This window comes from Gigantopelta aegis, chromosome 14 (assembly GCF_016097555.1).
Source record: "Gigantopelta aegis isolate Gae_Host chromosome 14, Gae_host_genome, whole genome shotgun sequence".
Lineage (NCBI taxonomy): Eukaryota > Metazoa > Mollusca > Gastropoda > Neomphalida > Peltospiridae > Gigantopelta > Gigantopelta aegis.
The window spans coordinates 27330866-27351621 of record NC_054712.1 but is presented as its reverse complement, the minus strand read 5'-3'; the positions used below and the strand labels follow the sequence as shown (position 1 = coordinate 27351621).

The following is a 20756-nucleotide window of genomic DNA, read 5'->3' as shown; positions in this document are numbered from 1 at the left end:
AAAATACCTTGAAATTTTGAGTTCCAAAAGTGGTTTTCGGCAAGTATTTTCGCTTGAAAACAATGGCGGCACGTCGCGGTAATTTTCAGGGATCGATAGCTGATTGTGACAGCTAATTTGATAATAAATTTGATTGTTTTACCAACAACGAAAATGACCAAATATTGCAATATGAATCGTAGTTCGGGTTTTAAAAAAAATTCTGGTCAGAAAACCACTGTTATCGGGAATAATGGACATAAATACTAGACAGCTGGCCACAAATGCCCGTAAGTAAACGCAACTTTTTAGAATTTTTGCCTAATTTTAATCACCATTAGCCGATCTAAAATAAAAAAATTTACAAAAAAAGACACGAAAATAATACTTACCAATTCATATATGAACTTTATTTCATGTATTTATGAAACATTTAACTGAATATATGTGAGTAAAAATTATAAACTTGTACCCACTCAATGTGGTTTTTGTTAAAAATTAATCCAGTAGTCTAAAGGTTAAGCAACTCCAATGTATATTATTCATAATTAACATATATCAAATACAGTGCATGATGTATGTCATAAAACCAGTGATAATTGGCTTCATTTCACCAGATGCCACAGGGTCACTTGGAATTAATTACAGTTTCATGTCACACAGCCACCTGTCACATGTAAATGACTAAAATAGCTTTCACAGGTTCATGGCTCAAATTCACATGAGCCATGTTATTGTAACTAAAGACTGTTCTAAAAATAATCACAGGAGATATGGTGGATGACAGAGAGAGAGAGAGAGAGAGAGAGAGAGAGAGAGAGAGAGAGAGAGAGAGAGAGAGAGAGAGAGAGAGAGAGAAAGAGGGAGAAGAAACATGGTTTACTGACATGCTTTTTAAAGTTCAGTGATCAAATAGCAGATCTCCATGTACCAAGCATAATTTTGAGGGAATGCATACTGCTCAGGACAAAAACACAAAAATAGGCCTAAATTGAAACGAAATGAATGAACGAATGTAGAAATACTGTAATGTCTGGAAATCATTCAAGGAACAGCAGACATGTGTCATCAATATTAATTACGCTGCCAATGAATGCTGAAAATATCTAAGCTGATAGGTGGTAACCACATTATGGATCCGAAGAAATATTTGATTAATGAAACCAAGATAGATTACTTATTAGGCTTAGCTACAACTGCAAACTAGTAGATTCATAGTTTCGTCTAACAGCATACTCACAAAAATAAATATTTTGTTGTCCCTAATAATGAAAAAAAAAAAAAAAAAAAAAAAAAAACCCAACCTAATATAACATTTCTCACACTGCAATTATTCTCCAATAAATTAATTAGCTATTTAAAAATGTATGTTTACAGATAGAGACGAGTAAAATCAGAAAATAAAGAACATGTATATTTGGACATGAATTCTTGGCTTCAAATGTCAATTAATATTTTTACGTACATGTACTACATTATTAGTGGCTGCCGTAATGTTTTCAAGTACTTGCTTAAAGGTAGGGTCAACTCAAACAAGAGCCTTATGTGTTGGAGAGATGCATACCCGGACCACCAACACATACTGACACTTTAGCAAATGAAAAACGCGTAATTTTAGAGTTAATAAAAAACCATGATTATTCTTGCTAAATGGGGGCAGCCATTTTGTTTCGTTTTTGTGACGTCCGGTGGGATAGTTTGGGGTGAAGTGACGTCAGCTCCTGACCATCTCCTGTATGTACAGTGTAAACAAAAGCAGTAATTTTCGACAAGGCGCTTCTCTTTGATCAACCTGACTTGTAAAACAGCATAAATGACGTAATAATATAATAAACTATTTAACTAAATATATTTCAAGTTGCATTAACGGAACAAAATGGGGTTATAGTATTTTTCTCTGTTAAATAATCCAAAGAAAAAATTTACACTATTAGGCCTATTGATATGCTACGTTGGAGCAAAAACGACAACCCACGATACCCAAGTGATAATTTTCTTTTCTTTGGGACTATGTAATTGGTCAGTTCTGTGGTTTTAGATGAAAAAGTCTACTTTATCAATAGTTTTACAGAACTATTTACAGTAATAAACCATGTCTAGGTATGTGGGAATGACCCACTTATGGCATGTCCATTACAATTTTAGGGGCGACAGGTAATATTCCACAATACCGGTATGTATTTTTGTGTCTAGACAGCGTCAATTAATTGGCTCGTCTGGTTACTAATCAAATACACACCTGCCAATCAGGAATCACAGGTAGAAGCAACTAACAGCATAGACCAATTAACTAAGAAAACACTCTGTGTATCATTTCAGTACGTAGGTTAATGCATGGGCAAAACATTGTTAATTGTTTCGACTTGTTGTGTAGCCACTTTGACAATGGTATTTTATTTTGTATTGAAAATTATATATATAGTGCTGGATATACTTATTGCTGGCTTACTGGGATGTGTATTATTACAGAACATTGCAATGTATGACTATTTATCATCCCGCAAAAACCAGGTAGATTGTGTTTCTCTAGTTCTAAGGCTCATTCCTGACGTTACGCGTTAAGTATTACATAACCACCAGCTTGCCAGAGGGCGTACTCACTGAGATAGTACAAAATGGCTGTGCCCGTTATAGATAATAGCCGTCACATTTAACCGTTTTATTAATTAACTATACGATTATATGTGTTGATATTAAGCAATAATGTGCATTATATATCGTTGAATATGCATACCAGGCCAAATGCCTTAACTATCCTCTCCTTTAAATTCAAAGTAGTTTTTTCTTTAACTCCCCTCTCCTCCAAGAAAAAAACTTGGTGTTTAAGCATGTCATGTTGTTTAATCATTTAGATTATATCCAGAACAATGCTGTCATGTAACAATGGCTTTAAGTTATTGTTTTGTATTGACTTTTAGATGTTGAGTGAGACCTGCTAGTGAACATGTTTATTGTGGTGTGAGACCTTTAGTTGGTCGTTCAGGTATTTCCGGAATAAAGTGTTCTATATGCAAGCGCCATGTTTGAAGTGTTCTGTTTACAAACAGATCTATTAAGATCATTAACCAAAGTTAACCAATACATAAAAGTTATATAATGATTGCATAAACTAGGTCATATAATGATTTTTTATAAGTATATATATATTATTATATGATAATGTATAATTTAAATAACCTACAATATTTTTTATCTCGTAACACACCATTCTTTGATATTACAAACTTTACATGCAACTGGGCTGTCTGGACAGTCTTTCCAACAGTGATGCTACAGTGAAACCAATCAAAACCGGACAGCCATGGGACCAAGAAAAAAGTCTGGTTTTGAGGGGTATCCGGTTTACCGAGGTTTCAGTATTGAGGTAAAACGTTTGTTGGTTGGTGTTCTCTACAAAACAACAACAAACAAAAAAGGGTTCAAACAATTGGAAAAATGAATTAAATTCCTATTTGCTTTGCCATTCAATGCGGTAATCGTGAGATGTACATGTAGACTATGAAAAGGTGCTCAATCAAATTCGTAAGTTAATCTAACTTTGTAACAATTAAGCTAAGAATAAAGGGAGTACATGTGTTTCCTCCAGTTATTTAAACATCAAAGCTGTTAATTAATCACTTATTTTGGTATTTGTCAACTGCACAACAGTGACACTGGAGCATGCGCACATGTAATTAGCTCTGTGTACGCAATCACGTTATCGGCTGAGTGGGTATTCAAAGTAGAAGTAATGCAGTAATGATTGACATTGGTGTGACCGTCCATTTTTTTAAGGTAAAATTTGCATTAAAGGAACACAATGGGACCGGATAATTTTCGGGTTTTCCGGTTTAGAAGGGTAAATTTTAGTCTTAAAAGATACGCAAATCACGGGACCGTGTAAAACGTGCGGTTTTGAATGAATGCCGGTTTACTGAGGGGTTTCACTGTATATGGTTAGCGTGAAGAATTTAAGAACATAAGCAGGGTTTTAAGCTGGACTTAAAACATTATTAGCAATTTGGCTAATTTGACCCAAAAATCTGTAGCCAAATTCAGGTTTCAATTAGCCAAAACAAATATGACAAAATTAAGGCTCTTTTTAAAGTAATTTATTTCTAACCCATAATTTCTGAATGAATATACTACTTCAACGTATCAATCAGTCCTGCCCCGCTTTAAAATCCACATTGTGAAGTGCATTTCGTCGCTACTCTGCAACATTTCTAGGCGCAATTTGAACGCATTGATAAAATTGCTAATTATATATGTGCGACGATAAAAAATATTACATGCAACTAAATCGCAATTGTCTGCCATGGCTTACTGCACCCAGTTTATATATTGCTATTGCTAGGAGTTGTAATGACTATACATTGTTAAATATTCAGCAAAAATAAAGATAGAGATAAACAGTTTAATCAGCATTTTAACGATCCTTTATGATATACCCGGTAAGCGCAGTGGACACTATTTCAAAATCTGAGGTAACTGCAAGTTGGTTCATGTGGATTTTATCTAGGTAACCAATTGTTCGGTTACATGAATTATATTTGTGTAACCTGTGGGTTACCTGATCGGTTACCTCAAAGTTAAGTTCATTTGTGAGGTTTTTCTTCACAGTTGTAGAACATTTTCATTAAAAATAAAGTTCAGACAAGTATCTAAACATAAAACTTTACAAACCCCTAAAACCATTAATTTTACTAAGTTGTTTTTGTTTATTCCTTAAAATTACCGATGTCGGGTCCACATGACTCGTAGAAATTGACTTAAAATGGAGGAATGTGAATTAACATTCGGTGCATGTCGCATGTCCTCACACGTGCCAGATCAACAAGGACAAATCATTTAATGTTTACGATTTTTAAGCCCTCTGTTAGAATTTGTTTTCAATTATTATATTCGATCTGCAAAAGGTACATTATGCTGCATTTGTGTGTATCTACTGTAGTGAATAGTATTCATAATCCATTCATAACGATTGTAAATAATTTTGAGTGTATAAATTTTGTTAATTAAAAATCAATTCATTTAAAAAATGATATTTTACAAACTATTCTATGGTATGAACGTAATACCTATCCATATTGACATCAAGTGTTAGCGATGGGTGTTGGTAAAACGCGGACCGGGCCAGAACACTTGACAAACTGAATTATTCCTTTAAAAAAAATAAAATTAAACAAAGTGTTTGTCAACTGTGCGTAGTTAAGAAACAATTTTTTTTCCATGTAGAGGCCTTAAAAATAGAAAATGACGAATCACACATGCGCAGTACGATACATTTAGCAAACGCCTGCGCCTGCAGTTTACTGGAGGGTGCTTTACTTTTGTTTACTAGAATGGATTTGTTGTACGTCCACATTGTTGATTTGTGTACGTTAACTGATTGCAATATATTTTATTTCATGAATCGTATATCTGAAAAATGTACAATAGTATTTCCGTAAATATCATATTCGTGTTTTTGTCGTAGTTTGGGACATCAATGGTACATAATTTTTAGCTCAAACATGAAGTTAAAACAAAATACAAAAGAAAACATTTTATAAAACAGTTTCTTTAATGCTTGCTAACATTAACAATATTGTAAAAGGACTAAATGTCAGTCCCAGTACTGAAACAATAGATACACTTCCAGATTCCTGTTCTCCTTTTGCAGTGGCCAAGTTACTTTCACTTTATCGATGGTACTTCTACATGTATACTACAGTGACGTTCCAATTTTATTTTTTTTAAAGCTATTATCCGATGTTAGTATTTTTCAACTTTTATGACACTTTTGGATTCCTGTTTATGTTAAAACTGTTTTCAACATTTGTAAAATATTATGTCTAATATATATGAAATTGGCAAGGTTTAATTTCTGAACGTCTACAGGTCACGACGTAACTGATTGGCGGTTTGCGTGAAATATTGTGCCCTGTAAGCGGTATTCCATGAACAGTGAATCGAGACATGTCGGCTTTTTCTGCACGCAAGAAATTACGTGACATTGGCCACATGGAGGAAGCGAAAAGGAGCGAGCTATTCTGATTGACAAAAATAAAGCCAGTTTCGAAATCCAACGGAAGTGGCTCAAAACAAGCATGCGCAAAGTAGATGTACAAATAACAAATAGCGAGACTAATGCAGTGTTCGCGTTTACTCGGAAGTTGTTATTTCCGACTTGTAAACTTATATCCGACCGTTATGCATTTTAATGTATTAACAAATACTCCTCAAAAACAAATAGCAGAAGATAATGAAACAGGATTTTCTAATTAGCTTTTTGGCAATTTGATAATGAAATATTTTCGCCAAATTCAATATTAATTTGCATTTGGTGATTTGGCGAACGACAGCTTAAACCCTGCATAAGATTAAATTATTTTTACTAATCACTGGCACAGACATGCCTGAATCTTAAGAGCATATGGGCATTATAAAAAAAATACCCTACCCTAGAACTGCCCTCAGTTATATCCTGGCAACAGCTGTGATAGTGATGGCAAAACCCAAATGAACCAAGGTCTCCAAACAATACAACTACAAGCTGGTGGCAGAATACTGGTTAAATATAGCCTAACATAATGGCTTTATCACAGGGTCAGCGTGGCACACAACCACCACTAGTCATTTATCTTCTGATACACCATGGCAGTGACTGCTTATTTTATTTCTCCTGCAAATCAAATTACTGCAGAAAATATAAACTGCCTGAAACTGGTTATACTGGAACACCCTAAAGCACCACTCTGGACAGTGCAATCTATGCATGGAAGACAAAAAATAACAATTATACTGCAGAGATCACAGCTTGTTTGTAAATGCCACCACAACAATTACATGCCATCCTCTACTCTATGTTGTCAAAAGAATGTGGGACATCAGTCTTTTTTAGAAATTAATATTCAACTGGCTGATGATGATAGCCAAGAGGCGTGAAACTCAGAATAATGGCTACTTAAGTTAAACACAGTGATGTGTGTGAGTGTGTTAATTTTTTTGACAGCACTAGAGCACATTGATTTATTGGATGTCAAACATATGGTAATTTGACATTCTATTAGTATCAAGGGATCCCGTTATCTCACAGACAGGATAGCACATACCATAGCCATTGATATACCAGTCATCTGGAATGAGTAATACCCCAATGGGCCCACTTATGGCCATCATTCCGAGACTGACTACGCATCAGGTGAGTGCTTTACTACTGGGCCATGGTCCGCCCCTGTAGTATGATGTATGTATGCATATATTTATAAACGGGTATGACATTTGGTCTAATTACTTGCTAATAACAAGGGATATTTTATATGCAATGTCCCACAGATAAGACCACACACACTAAAATTTACGATAAATAAAATTTATTATAATGAAAAATACGGTCCACTTGATCATCAAAATTCAAGGGAGCACTTTATTAACAAGCGTTTTGAGAATAGCACAACTAATTTTCTTATATCCTAAATTCAAGGACAATAACTCCGTGAAAAATTAGGGGTAAATCACTATGAAAGTTAACCTTGACGTGTAACAGTACATGATAAAGCTATATACAAAATTTTCATCTCATCTTCAGGTATTGCAAAAAAAGAAGAAAAAAAAGAAGTCTGGAAAACAAATTTTCATATTTTCTAAGTTCAACGGCCATAACTCTGTGAAATTCTGTGAAACACAATGTTCAAGCAATATACTAAATCTCAGAAAAAAGAAAGAAAGAAAGAAAAAAAAGAGTCTAGAAAACAATTTTTTTTATCTCCTAAGTTCAAGGGCCATAAATGTCACAAATGGATAATCACCATGAAAGTCAAACTGGATTGGTAACAGTACATGATAAAGCTACACAAAATTTCAGCTAAATATCTCAAGGCATTGTGAAAAAAAAAAAAACATCACGAAAAACTATATGTGGGACAGATGAATGGGCAGACACCTATAATCCCCTCCAGTTAGACAGGTAGGGGACTAATAAGCTACAAAATACAAATATCAACTACTTCTGTCAGATACGAGATAAAACGAAAGTAAAATTTGGTTTAAAAACCCAACAAAAATTCTGCAAGAACCTCCCCCACCTTTTAACGCAACATTATCATGCAATAATTTTATGATTTATAGCATGTACCAAGGCATTTGATATTTTGTCAATAAAATGACTGTTCCCAGCTGGTGTAGCAAGTGGTCTGAACCATGTCTCCATGGACACCCACTTTCAATACAACCAGGTGACAATAATTATATGTAATCACCCAACTACCAGCAACTAGCAGACACACTAACAGCTTGCTCAATCTAGAACAAAACCCCCTACTGGATTGCTGCACAATGGCTTTACCAATTTATTTAATTTTATGATACTACTTCCTAAGAAATAATTAATACAACTTCAGTCAATTGTTCACTATGTTAGTAGTGGGATGGTTGGTAGATTTGCATGTGCTTATTTAAAAAAAAAGGAAAAAAAGAATTAAAATATATTTTATAACAAAAACTAAAGAGTCAGGTTGCAGAAAACAATGTTTCTTTTTTATCTTTGAAGTTAAACTTTTCTCCCCATCACTCCTCTGAGACTAGTTGAAAGAATCATTTTAACCTCTCCTTAGCTTGCAAATTTGTATGGTATAAATATGGTAATATTTTTATTTTTTAAAATTTATTTTAATTTTATTGTCCCCAGCTCATTTTGATGATGCCAGGGTTGGGGTGCCCTGATTCATCGCCTCACAGAATATGAATTAAATTATACACGCTAAATACTGGGAGTTGTAGTATGCTGATAGTAATATTAATAACACATTATAAATGGCTAGTTAATAGAACTATATTTAAATAGGCTGGTTGATGTAATGGGGACATAAAATAAATATATAAGTTTAGAAAGAAAGACTGTTAAAAAGAAAACGTTATAGTAGTTAATTATAGTGATAAGTAATAATGCCAAAATTCACGCCAAGTGCTCGCTTGATAATTGTTTATATTTTCTTCCATCAAATTACTTTCTTGACTGAAGAGTCGTTTCCATGGTGCCCAGATTGTATTATACTCTTCATATTTACAGTTTTTAAAAAGAATATATTTTTCTATTTCGTATTTATTTTGCAAAAAGTTTTGAGCAGCTATTATATTTATTTCATTTTTTTTCCATTTTTGTCTTGTATATATAATATTTAATATTTATTAACAGCCAGTTTATAAATATGTCTTTTATATCGCCTATTTGTCCAAATAAAATAATTATTTTATTTAATTTTATTCGAATTCCTTTTTTGTTTAAAATCCAATTTACAACATCATGCCACAGATCAGTCACTTTATTACAATAGTATATAAATAAATGTGTTAATGTTTCTGGTGAACTGCCACAGAACGTACATTCATTAGTATCTATGTATTTAATTTTATGTAAAAAAGTATTAGTTGTTAGTATCTGGTATATAATTCTGTATTGAAACCATATCAAGGTTGTATCTTTGAGACTTATAAAAGGTACTCTATAATAGTTTCCCCATTCTTTTGAGTCAAAACAAAACATTGGTTGCTACATCTTATTTGTGATGTTGGTGTAATAATTTTGTGATTTAATAATTTATACATGTCTGTCACGGGGATTCTATAATACCCGTAACTGAATAAAACACGATTATCAAAATATCTCTCCTAACTGTATATCTATTAGATCTCTCTGTAACAGGTGGTTAAACCCTAGTATGGCTCGTCTAGGTATGATCAGAGATACGATCTTATATAAAGTATATGTAATATAGCACGTTTAGTTCTCTAGAAAACACAACAAAAACACAACAAAAACACAATACACTTTGGAATCTGTATTAATCTACGCTGACAAATGTACAGCCGTAGTAGTTAATTAATAACAACCCAGAACTGATCACTTAATTAGTTAATCTCTAGGTGTTTAGTTACACAATATGCGAATCACTTCACCGTGACACAACACCCACACGTGTGATAATTTAGAAACGCTTCCAGAGGAACTTAATTAATAAAGGAATTACAGCTCTATTCCTAACGGGTTAATTTTTAATTAACCCTAACTACTCATTCAGTAACCTTGTAACACAGAATTAATACTGGTACCTATCACAATAAAGACAATAACCTACAGTTTACCTAGGTCTTCTAGGATGACTGGCTAAGCTTTATATTACCAAATACTCGTATAATGTTAGAACAAAAAGTCTACGATTTACTTCGTCAGATGACCGAAGACACTGTCTAAAGAATATTGGTATAATACAGTATTAAAATATTTAAAGTCACATCAATCACATCAAGGTTATACACAGAGCAGAAATAAAATATTTACCAGTCCAAACGGACACGTTCCCCCGGGATACCTTCCTTTTTGGTTCTACTCGATATTTAAAAAAACTAGCTATTTATTATAAAATCAGAATTCGCCTGGGGGTACAAGGCGGTACCTCCCCCTATCATCTGATATTTCCACCGCGACCAAGCGGTATTATTTCTCTCTGATCGTCACTTACTGACGCCATCGTCGCCAAATCACGGTCGTCGAAACCGCACTCGCAGAGGTATTACGTAACTACTCGCCACATGGCCTCCACAGCTGGACTATGCATATTGGAATGCTCGATCGCGCGAAGTATTACGTAACAAGTTGCCCACCTGGGCTGCGTGCAATGAACTGCACACGGCCCTCTAACACAATTAAAATCACCACAGGCGAAACAAATTTAAGAGCATGTTCCGTCACAATGTCTTTAATACCTGTTTGACTTTTAAGAATAATATTAAATTTTACCGGAAATACAGGATTAGTTAGCAATGTAAAGTGGCCATTTCTAACATTGTCTGCTTTATTTATAAATGCCTTAATGCTGTTTATAAGCGATGAATATTCTAAAAAGTGTGAATTTAGGTTATATATATTTTTTAATTTCTTAAATGTAAAGAAATTTCCATCTTCGTCAAGAAGATCGTTTATAAATATTATTCCCTTTTCTAAATAATTTTTATAATAGAATGGTTTTGTATTTATTGTTATATTGCTGTTGTACCAAATATTTGAGCTTAAAATATCTTCTGTTTTTTTTCAAAATTTGTTTTTGTTGAATTAACTCCCAACTGTATAAAACATCTTTCCAAAACATGTTTTTTAATTTCTTTCTTTTTATATTCAAATAATAATTTATTACAAGGTCTCTAATTGGATAGGTTAGTAGTAGATTCAAACAGTTTAATCCATTTTGGGTTACCTAAAAATAGTCTCCTGAGCCATTAAGCTTTTAAAGCCATCATGAAATTATATATATTTAACATTTGTAAACCATAAATATGGTAATGGCTTACCATAATCATAATTACCATAATATTAAGGGAGTAATTAATCATTACCCTAATTTTTTAATGGTGAACTCTGATGCATGCACACACGCACATGCACACACTTTCATTTGCAATCATACACACACACACACACACACACACACATGCAATACCTAGATATACTAAAATCAAATAATCAGATTTCGACTCTACAATGCAGTGATGAAACAGCTGGCTGGAATAGATGACTGACGCAGCAATGTACATGGCTAGTGAGCAGACATGTCAAAATAAGCTGGTAGTCAGCAAACTTCAGTGGCGATTTTAACTTATGCACTGATACTGACTGTTCTGACAACATTACGTATTATTTGTACCCTTAGGCCTAAGAGGCGTGTAATATAGACATTGATTTGGGATATTGTCTGGAGCTGAAATAAGGTATAAAACTGCCAGATGAAATAAGGTATAAAACTGCCAGATGAAAGAATGGATTTCAGTTCTTCGATTTACAAAACATTAAAAATAACAAAGTAATAATTACTGTGTCCCAGATCTGTAGTTTGATTTGTTTCCCATCAATAGTAATCATACGAGCTCCAAACTCCACACCTGGAAAGAAAATAAAACATTGTGATTATATATAATGTTGTCCCATAACTTGTTCATTTTATTTGAAATGATGTTTGATTTTATCACGTTCATTATACTAAAGCAGTGATTAAAGGAGCTCAATCACAGATTTAGTGGGCCTTGTTTCTCTAAATATGCATCATAAATGAAACTTACATTCCTTTGGAATACCAAACCTAGTTATTATATGATCAAAAACATTTTAATTGAACTACGATCGATGGAATTCCATGATACACTTCATTTTTAAAATTTGGAACTCTTCTTGTGATAAGACCAAAAAACACACAGAAAAAAAAGACTCGTAGTGATGAGGCTATATATACGACAATCGTATAATTTTTGGATTTTATATAAACGATTGCCGTGTATAGAGACTTGGCAAATGAGGGCCGACTATATACATGGCAAATAATAAAAAATATATTATTTCATCACGAAAATACGCTGAAATAAAATAATAAACAGTCGGAACATGAACTCACCATTTATTATTATTATTATTATTATTAGGCGCGTATGCAAATTATTTTGACTGGTTCGAAAAGTGGTATTTCGGTTTTAATGTATTGCGTAAAAAACCCAGTGTACTGTTGCATATTTTGTCGTCCAAAGGTTGGCTAATTATTACTTAACCCAGTTGAATCCAGTTCTACGTGCAGGGACAAGTTCAGCCTGCCGTTTGTGCACACACGTTAATCTTGCATTTTTATAGCCAAAACTCCTCCAGATAAAACACCGCCCCTCCACCCCAAAAAGGTAGTAGTAGGCTAATAATAATAATAATAATAATAAAAATAGTAATAGTAATAGTAATAGTAATAGTAATAGTAGTAGTAGTAGTAGTAGTAGTAATAATAATAATAATAGTAATAGGAACAATAATTGTGCATTATTATTATTATTACATGTATTATAATGTTGGTAAAATCACGTCGCAGTGGGTTGGGATGGGTGGGGTCGGTTGTTACATAAATTAAACGTTACATAAATTTAGAGGGGGACCCGAGAGTGGTCTCAGCTTTACTAGTAGCCTATTAAAAAAAATGTATTTTGAGTTTTATTGCCCCTTGCAATTTTGAGCATTTGAAATGTGACTAAATACAGCAAAATAACCTTTTAGTCATATTTAACTTTTTTTTTTACAAAATTTACGTTAGCAGCCTCAAAATTGCAATCAGTGAAAAAGTATTAAGTTCAAGCCCTGTTGTTAGTTTGTGTACTGTCCGTTGTTAGTTTCTCTTTCAGTTAATCTACCTCAGCAGCTGATAATTTGTAATTGTTATTTTATTTATTTATTTATTTATTTTATATTTATTTATTTATTATTATTAATTTTTTGTTAATACTGTAGGGACAATATGACACTATTCATATATCTATGGAAAACGTACACAAAAGGGTCCACTAAATTCATATACTCCCCCACCCCCACCCCTGTTCAGAAAATGCACTGTTTGTACAGTACTTAGTAGAGTTTTTCGCGTATGACTAATGATAAATTTACCTATAGATACAACGCCTCAAAGGCCTAACTAGCTGGGATTGCCGACGTTTAACATGCTTCTGTTACTAAAATAAATTAATGTATAAGCTTATTATCATTCAGTACATGTTTTTATTATTTTTTAATAACTTATTTTCATTGTTGTTTTTTTTCTTCTATTTACCCTACATCGCAAAGGACGGTCAAGCGTTCTCGTTACACGAGCTTGGTAAATCGTTTTGACACAGCGGTTATTTGGGGAATGCCCGTCACGTGACTCAAAATAATACGTCACACCTCTGTTCTCCAAATAGCCGTTATTTTTTTCAGAATTATGGATCGTACCCATAATTCAATTACTTTTATAAAATATCCATAATAAGTGTGATATGGTGGTTATGTAGATGGTTAAAAAAGTACAAGTTTTGAGGTACAAATCAAATGTATATATTGTCATATAATACCGTGTTGGGTCAATAATTAGGTCAACCATCTGTGAGACAGCGCGTTTAAAATGTCCTTGGATAAATGAATCACACTATTGTTCTAGGGGGCAATTCATTTTAAGAATCAACACCTGTGAAAAAATGCAATTTGAACATTTTATGCGTTCAGGTGAGGGATTTGAACCCACTACTGACAGAACTTGTACATTGTAAAAAAGTACAATGCTTTAGGCCATGAGACCAAACATTTGCATCACATTTAATGACAGCCATCCACTACTGAGGATTTCCTGACCAAATCGTCCAGGTTAAGTTTGTTTTGGGTGATTGGTTTCATAAATATTCTTTGCCATTTTAACCAATATTTTCATTTAAAAAGAAAAAATAGAAGTCAATTTTGCAGTCACGTAATTGTTTTAATGAATAATGGATGCACTTGAAAGTGTAGGATAGATTCAGTAAAAATAATTTACTCACCCATATGGGGTTTGTGTTTGTTTTTCACAAATCTATACTTCCTCGTACATTATACACTACATAATTATGTAGTAGCCACCAGAATGAATTGGCTAATAATAAAGCACTGATTACTAACACTATTTGCTAATTCAGCTTGAAATATCTGAAATATGACTAGATTCCTTTAACAACTTTGGTGTCATCCACAACTATGTTCAAGTAAAAAAAAAGCTACAACTTTTGACATTTAAGGTACCAACCTCCACAATACTCATTAAAAAAAACCAACTAAAAAAACCCCCAGTAGGCTATTTCACTGATGAACATTTCTATATTCACAATAGTTTATTTTTAAATCTGTATATCATAAAAGAAATTCATAGATTTCTAACAAACATTATTGTTTCATTTTCTCCAGGACAATAAAATTGCACTTGGTATGAATTATTTTGATCTACAGGTACACGTATTACACTGCTGGCACAACACTGCCCAGTCCCATACAACATTTACGTGCACTGTATGAGCAGCCACAACCAAAATCAATAGTCCATCTTGAAAAGGATCAGCTGACAAATCAATACATTGATCTTTGCAATTTGTGAGAGCAACAAAGATATCTTTTGTGATTATTTCCAATGTGAATGGCATAAACCTTGATAAAAATACACAAGTTCTTTGAATTTATCCATCTAGCTAGAGTTTTTATTTTCGTCTCGACGTCATGAAGTCAGGAATTAAGTAATCAACTACATCAACGTCTTGTTTGGCAACAGCATGGTCTTTATGGTCCAGATTAATTTATTTTATTTTACACTAATTTTTGTGTCAACTTGTTGAAGAACAGATGGGACATTTCTTTACTGTCTGAAAAGGCATTGGCATTCCCTTCAGTCAGAATCAATATTTAGTTTGTTGTTTTATTGGGGGTTTTATACTTCAATTTAACATTATCAGACTATGATAAAGCATTAGTTTTTATCATTCGTGATCCATGTCAGATAAGCAAGATCTCCATTCAATAAGACATATTTAATTTAATTTTTATTTGAAATATTACACAAGCCCATAGGAGGCATAGTAACCTATGCACCACCACCCAATTTTTAGGCACAAAACATTAACTCCTTTTTTTAATTAGGATATAACTATATGGCGTTTTTAGATTTATGGGTGTTATTGTCCATTTGATCCCGCAAATGTCATTTTTGACCAAAGGCGTAAGCCTGAGGTCAAAAATGAAACATTTGCAGGCATCAAATAGACAATAACATACGCAAATCTAACAACTCCATATGGTTATGTCCATTGTAAACTGAATAGTTTTTCTACAAAACTAACTGTATATTTGGCATTACTTGAAAAAAATACCTGGCTACAATCTAACTGTAGACCCTTGAATCATCAACTTCACCTGTTCCAATTGCTAATGGCGTCACTTTCTAATGACGTCATTAGCTTTCTGGATGTTATCTTCATTTGATCCCAGAAAAAGAATGTAATTAACCAATCACACTACAGAACACACTCCAGTCAGTTTACAATGTACAGTCAACCCTCTTTAAATGGCCATGTTGGTGGTATACAGGTCTTGCCGTTATATCGAATTAGCCATTATTATAATGATCGTGAAAAGTTAGTTCCCTTAATTTGGCAAGTAACTGCTAATTTGGTTAAATATGCACATGGTGTATTATATTTATTAAAGTTCTGACAGAGAAACAAAACTAAACAAAAACATTATATTTTTTATATATATGTAACAATACATTTTGCTTACACAACAATCTGAATATTACATACTGTAACTAAATGTACTATATTTACATGACACCTTGGTGAAATCAGCTGAAATGTTGTTTTTAATTATTGTTATATTTTCATCTCTATAAATTCACAAAATTGCTTCTGCTCCCACCCACTATAGTTACACAATAATCAGGCTACTTAAAAACAATTGGCCTAGAGAGCTCCACTATTTAATTTTCAATTTTGTAATGACAGTAAATGAAAATCCATTAATTTATAAAAGATCACCTTAGAATATCCCTGTAGGAAGTTTAACAATAACAATCAATATAAATATTCAGTTAAAAATCTATGAGGCATATTTTTAGATCTGTAAAAATAAAAATAAAAATAATAATGTACAGGAATTTTACTTAGCAACTGTTCAGCGGTTACACACTGATTTATTTTATTTGGGAATAGGTTTGTCTGAAAGCCTTTGTAAATTTTATATGATTCAGCTTGAAAACAAGTAATATAAAATATTAATTACTCAGTGGTATACATGAACAAGCTAGGTCCCAAAGCTAACATTTTTACAAAGTATAGAACTATTTGTATGTTATCATATACATGTAGTACCAAGTTTCAGAACTATCAGATAAAAACTACAAAAAGATAGATTTTTAAATTTTGAATGTAAAAAATTTATTTGTCTTTTAAATGTAAAACTTTAGAAGATAGACTTGGAAAACTTAATTTTTTTATTTAATTGTGTTTAATTTAATTTTAAAAAAATTAAAATTCACAATTTCCAAAATATTTCTCTATTAGTTTATGAAAACTGCCCCTAAGAATCATTATGCTTTTTTTTTTAGAACTATCCAATCAATCTTTAGAAGAAGATAGACTATTTGCCATTGTAACAACACTGGCTGACAATTAGAACGATCGTAGAATCGCATAAGTTATTTTAATGTGGGAATCAGTAAACTGAATTTGATTACAAAACTTCTTGTTATTTCAGATTGTAAACTGATGGCGAGTGTGTTCTGTATTGTGATTGGTTAATTACATTCTTTTTCCAGGATCAAATAAAAATAATACCCGGAAAGCTATCACATCATTGGAAAGTGACATCATTAGCAACTGGAACAGGTGAAACTGAAGATTCAAGTGTCTACAGTTAGACTGCAGCCAGTTATTTTTTTTAAGAAATACCAAATATACAATTAGTTCCATAGAAAAATGATTGAGTTTACAATGCCCGTAAATGTTTCATTTTTGACTGAAGGCATTAGCCTGAGGTAAAAAAATTACATTTGCGGTATCAAATAGACAATAACACCCGCAAATCTAAAAAATCAATATGGTTATATGGTTATAAAATGTAACCAGACTGAAACTTCAATTTATAAGAACGACTGATATAATTTTAATAAAATATCCCAGTAGACAAAATATGTTTTCACTTCATGAACAGGACTTTTACACGGCCCTAAATAAACATAACCAGTTGTAAACAGCAGTTACATCATTATCATTTATGTCTAACAGCGGGCTGTTATCTGAACAGCTGTATGACAACTGTAAGTGGTGGTTGTAATCGGAGGAGGAACTTAGCAAGAAAGAAAAGACACCTGGCAAACCTTAGAAAAAAGGACTTTGGCAGTACAGGCATATTTATTCCCAGATATATTTAACATGCTCTTGGTTGTTAACCCGTATCCTGCACGTCAAGCGTCATCACAATGACGTCATTTTGCATTGTTTTCATTTAAAAATCGTTTTCTAAATTAATTGTTCACATTTTTGTCAAAAACAAAGTAAGAAAATATCAATAAATAGTCTTAGAATGACATATGCAAATATTTGCTAAATTGTTGTTGTACATGTTATGTTTTTTTTTTAAACAAAAAATACCCGTCAAATGGCGCGTGCTATTGTTTGTTATGGTTTCTTGTTTTTTGGTAGTGGTTTCTTTTATCTCTACAAAGTTGTCATAATATACTATTATATATGAACTACATTATGACAGTTGCATTAAAATAGAACAAGTATCACTTTTAATGCCTAAAAAAAGGTACAAACACAATCAACTAGTTGTAATCCGACGGCATAAACAGTCATCGAAAAGCGCCATTTCCCTATTTCTATTTATAAACAACAGGTCATGTGACAGCACATTTCCCGCCATACAATTTGACAGCAGTAGTATACATAATTACAACGTGGTTACTTATACTACAGCAGACGATATTCTAACTAGCTAGAACAGTTTGCTAGAACAGTTACGTCGACTATATGATCGAATACGTACATGTGCTCGGTGTTCGTCGTTGTTTTGTTGTGTGTTGTTTTTCTGCCAGTTTTTCCTTCTTCCTTTTCAACATGACATATTACATTCACAATGGTATTAATCACTACTGAGTGGATATATATTTGTTTTAATTTTTTTTAAATGAATTACAAACGATAGGTTAAGAATATTTTGTGATTGGTTATTGAAAATAATGTAGGTCATGGTATTCCCCAATCACAAAACATTCTCGTTGCGTGTCACACATAATTATGTGGCGCCACCGGTTTTTTGTTTTATTATTGAAATAGATTAAAACATGTACTATACTGTACCAGTCGCGGATCGAACGATTGTGTGGGTGGGGGGGAGGCGCCGTACATGGCTTTTTATGAATAAGTTAGCGTATACAAGCAGTGAATGTTTTGTAATTATGTTTGTATGGTGGATGACAATTTAAAAAAATCAGGCATGTGTGCTGGGATTTTAGGTAGGGGCATCTGGAGAGCGAAGTTTATAGGGGATATGTATTGAATTTGGTTTTGGTTTTTTAATCTGCTCGAGCAGGCGACCCATTCCCTGCACACATCTGCAAATGTTATAGAGATAAATTAATCATCATGAGGTAAACTGTAATTGTGTTGGATCTATTGTATTTTGATAAATTTATTAGTACCAAAATCTAAATTTCAGGCGAATACGACAGAGACATTCGGGCAAATTGAGCTGGCCTGAAACCTTTTCATCATGTACTAGTAGTTCCAACATTTCTCTCACAATGCTAGTGTGTAGTGCTTCGTTTGAAACCCTATATTATATATAGCTGGTTGGCAGTAATGCTAAAACTAATAAATGTTGTTTTTTAGTTGGTGGTATTTTCGTTTAATTTGGGCACAAATTAGCCTGCCTTTCTCCCTCTCCCACCCCTACAAAACAAAACGGGATCTCGTACGCTTATGATTAGTACATCATGCCTGTACGGTACAAATTGGTGTGGATGCGTCGGGGGTATACATACCCTCGCCGCGAGGTCCAATTTTTTGTTCACTTGCAACAGTTATCGACCGTTTTTTAGAACATCGACACGGTCCTTTTTTTTCGTGTTACGCAACACCCCCAAAAAATCGTGCGGTACCTATATAAAATGTGAAAATTACAATAGGATAATGGGCGCAAAAAAAAATCTAGAAAGCATTATAGAAAATTCTCTTCTTAACCGTTTAAGGAGTTTTAGACTATTAACTACTCAGTTGCCCCCCCCCCCCCCCCCCCCCCTCGCTCCCAAACAAAAAATCCTAGCTACAGCCCTGGGCATAGGCCTAAGCGTACGGGCTCTCATTTTTGTTGGGGTTGCAGATTTCTGCCAGAGTTGAACGAAAATCCCTGAATCTGGATAACACCAATTATTCATATTAGCTTTACTGCCAAACAGCAGGGCCTCAGCTAACGGCTAGAGGCAATGGTGTCTGTGTTTTATTTTTTATTTAACGACACCACTAGAGCACACTGATTTATTAATCATCGGCTATTGGATGTCATACATTTGGTAATTTTGACATACTAGTATTCTTAGAGAGAAAAGCCCCTACATTTTTCCATTAGTAGCAAGGCATCTTTTATATACACCATCCCAAAGACAGGATAGTACATACCATGGTCTTTGACATACCAGTCATGGAGCACTGGCTGGAACGAGAAATAGTCCAGTGAGCCCACCGATGGGAATCAATCCCAAACCAACTGTGCTTTACCACTGGGCTGCGTCCCGCCACTGGCGTGGGAGGAATGCATTGTGTGTATGTGTGTGTGTGTGTGTGTGTGTGTGTGTGTGTTAAAATAATAGAAAAATAGTTTATTGATACTGATGTTTTAAGTATGTAACCTCCCAGAAATGACTGCAAAATGGTGTCTTGCACCTTCCATGCTCATTGGTTCATTGTTTAAATCCTAGTTACAGCCCTGAACAGCTATATATATATATATAGGGTTGCAAATGAATCACTACATATTTTTACATGGATTACAACTAATATTGTGTCAGAGTAAAATGATGGAAATACATCGTGAAAAGGTTTTAGGCCAGCTCATTTGCCCGAAATGCTATACCTGGATAGTATTCAAATAATATATAAAGGCAAATAGATGACCAGTGTATATAACTTGTGAATGTCCCCTTGGTGGGGATGGAGTTCACAATAGTTACATAGAAATTGCATATCTGTGACCCATTTCCTTGTGAATTTGGTCATTTTACCCTTCTCCTAAGGGTGGGGCACAGATAGGGGAAAATTAAGCCAATTGTCGTGTCCAGAAATACCATAAAAATATAAATTTTGCGAATTTCATTAATGTTGTGTCCCCTGTCCCCCCTCCCCTCAGGTAGAAGACAAATTCATTAAACCATCTATCATATAGACAAATGCATTTAAACGATTATGTCTTC

The 20756-nt window shown here is 33.5% G+C and overlaps 1 protein-coding gene across 1 annotated transcript in view; it reads right to left on the bottom strand.

Annotated features, from left to right (window-relative positions):
• LOC121387982 (ras-related protein Rab-2) overlaps positions 1-20756 on the bottom strand; it is a 64662-nt gene that overhangs the window by 18967 nt on the left and 24939 nt on the right. Inside the window, exon 3 of the mRNA XM_041519168.1 lies at positions 11807-11874. Coding sequence (XP_041375102.1) covers positions 11807-11874 — 68 coding nt within the window. The remainder of the gene's footprint in view (positions 1-11806; positions 11875-20756) is intronic.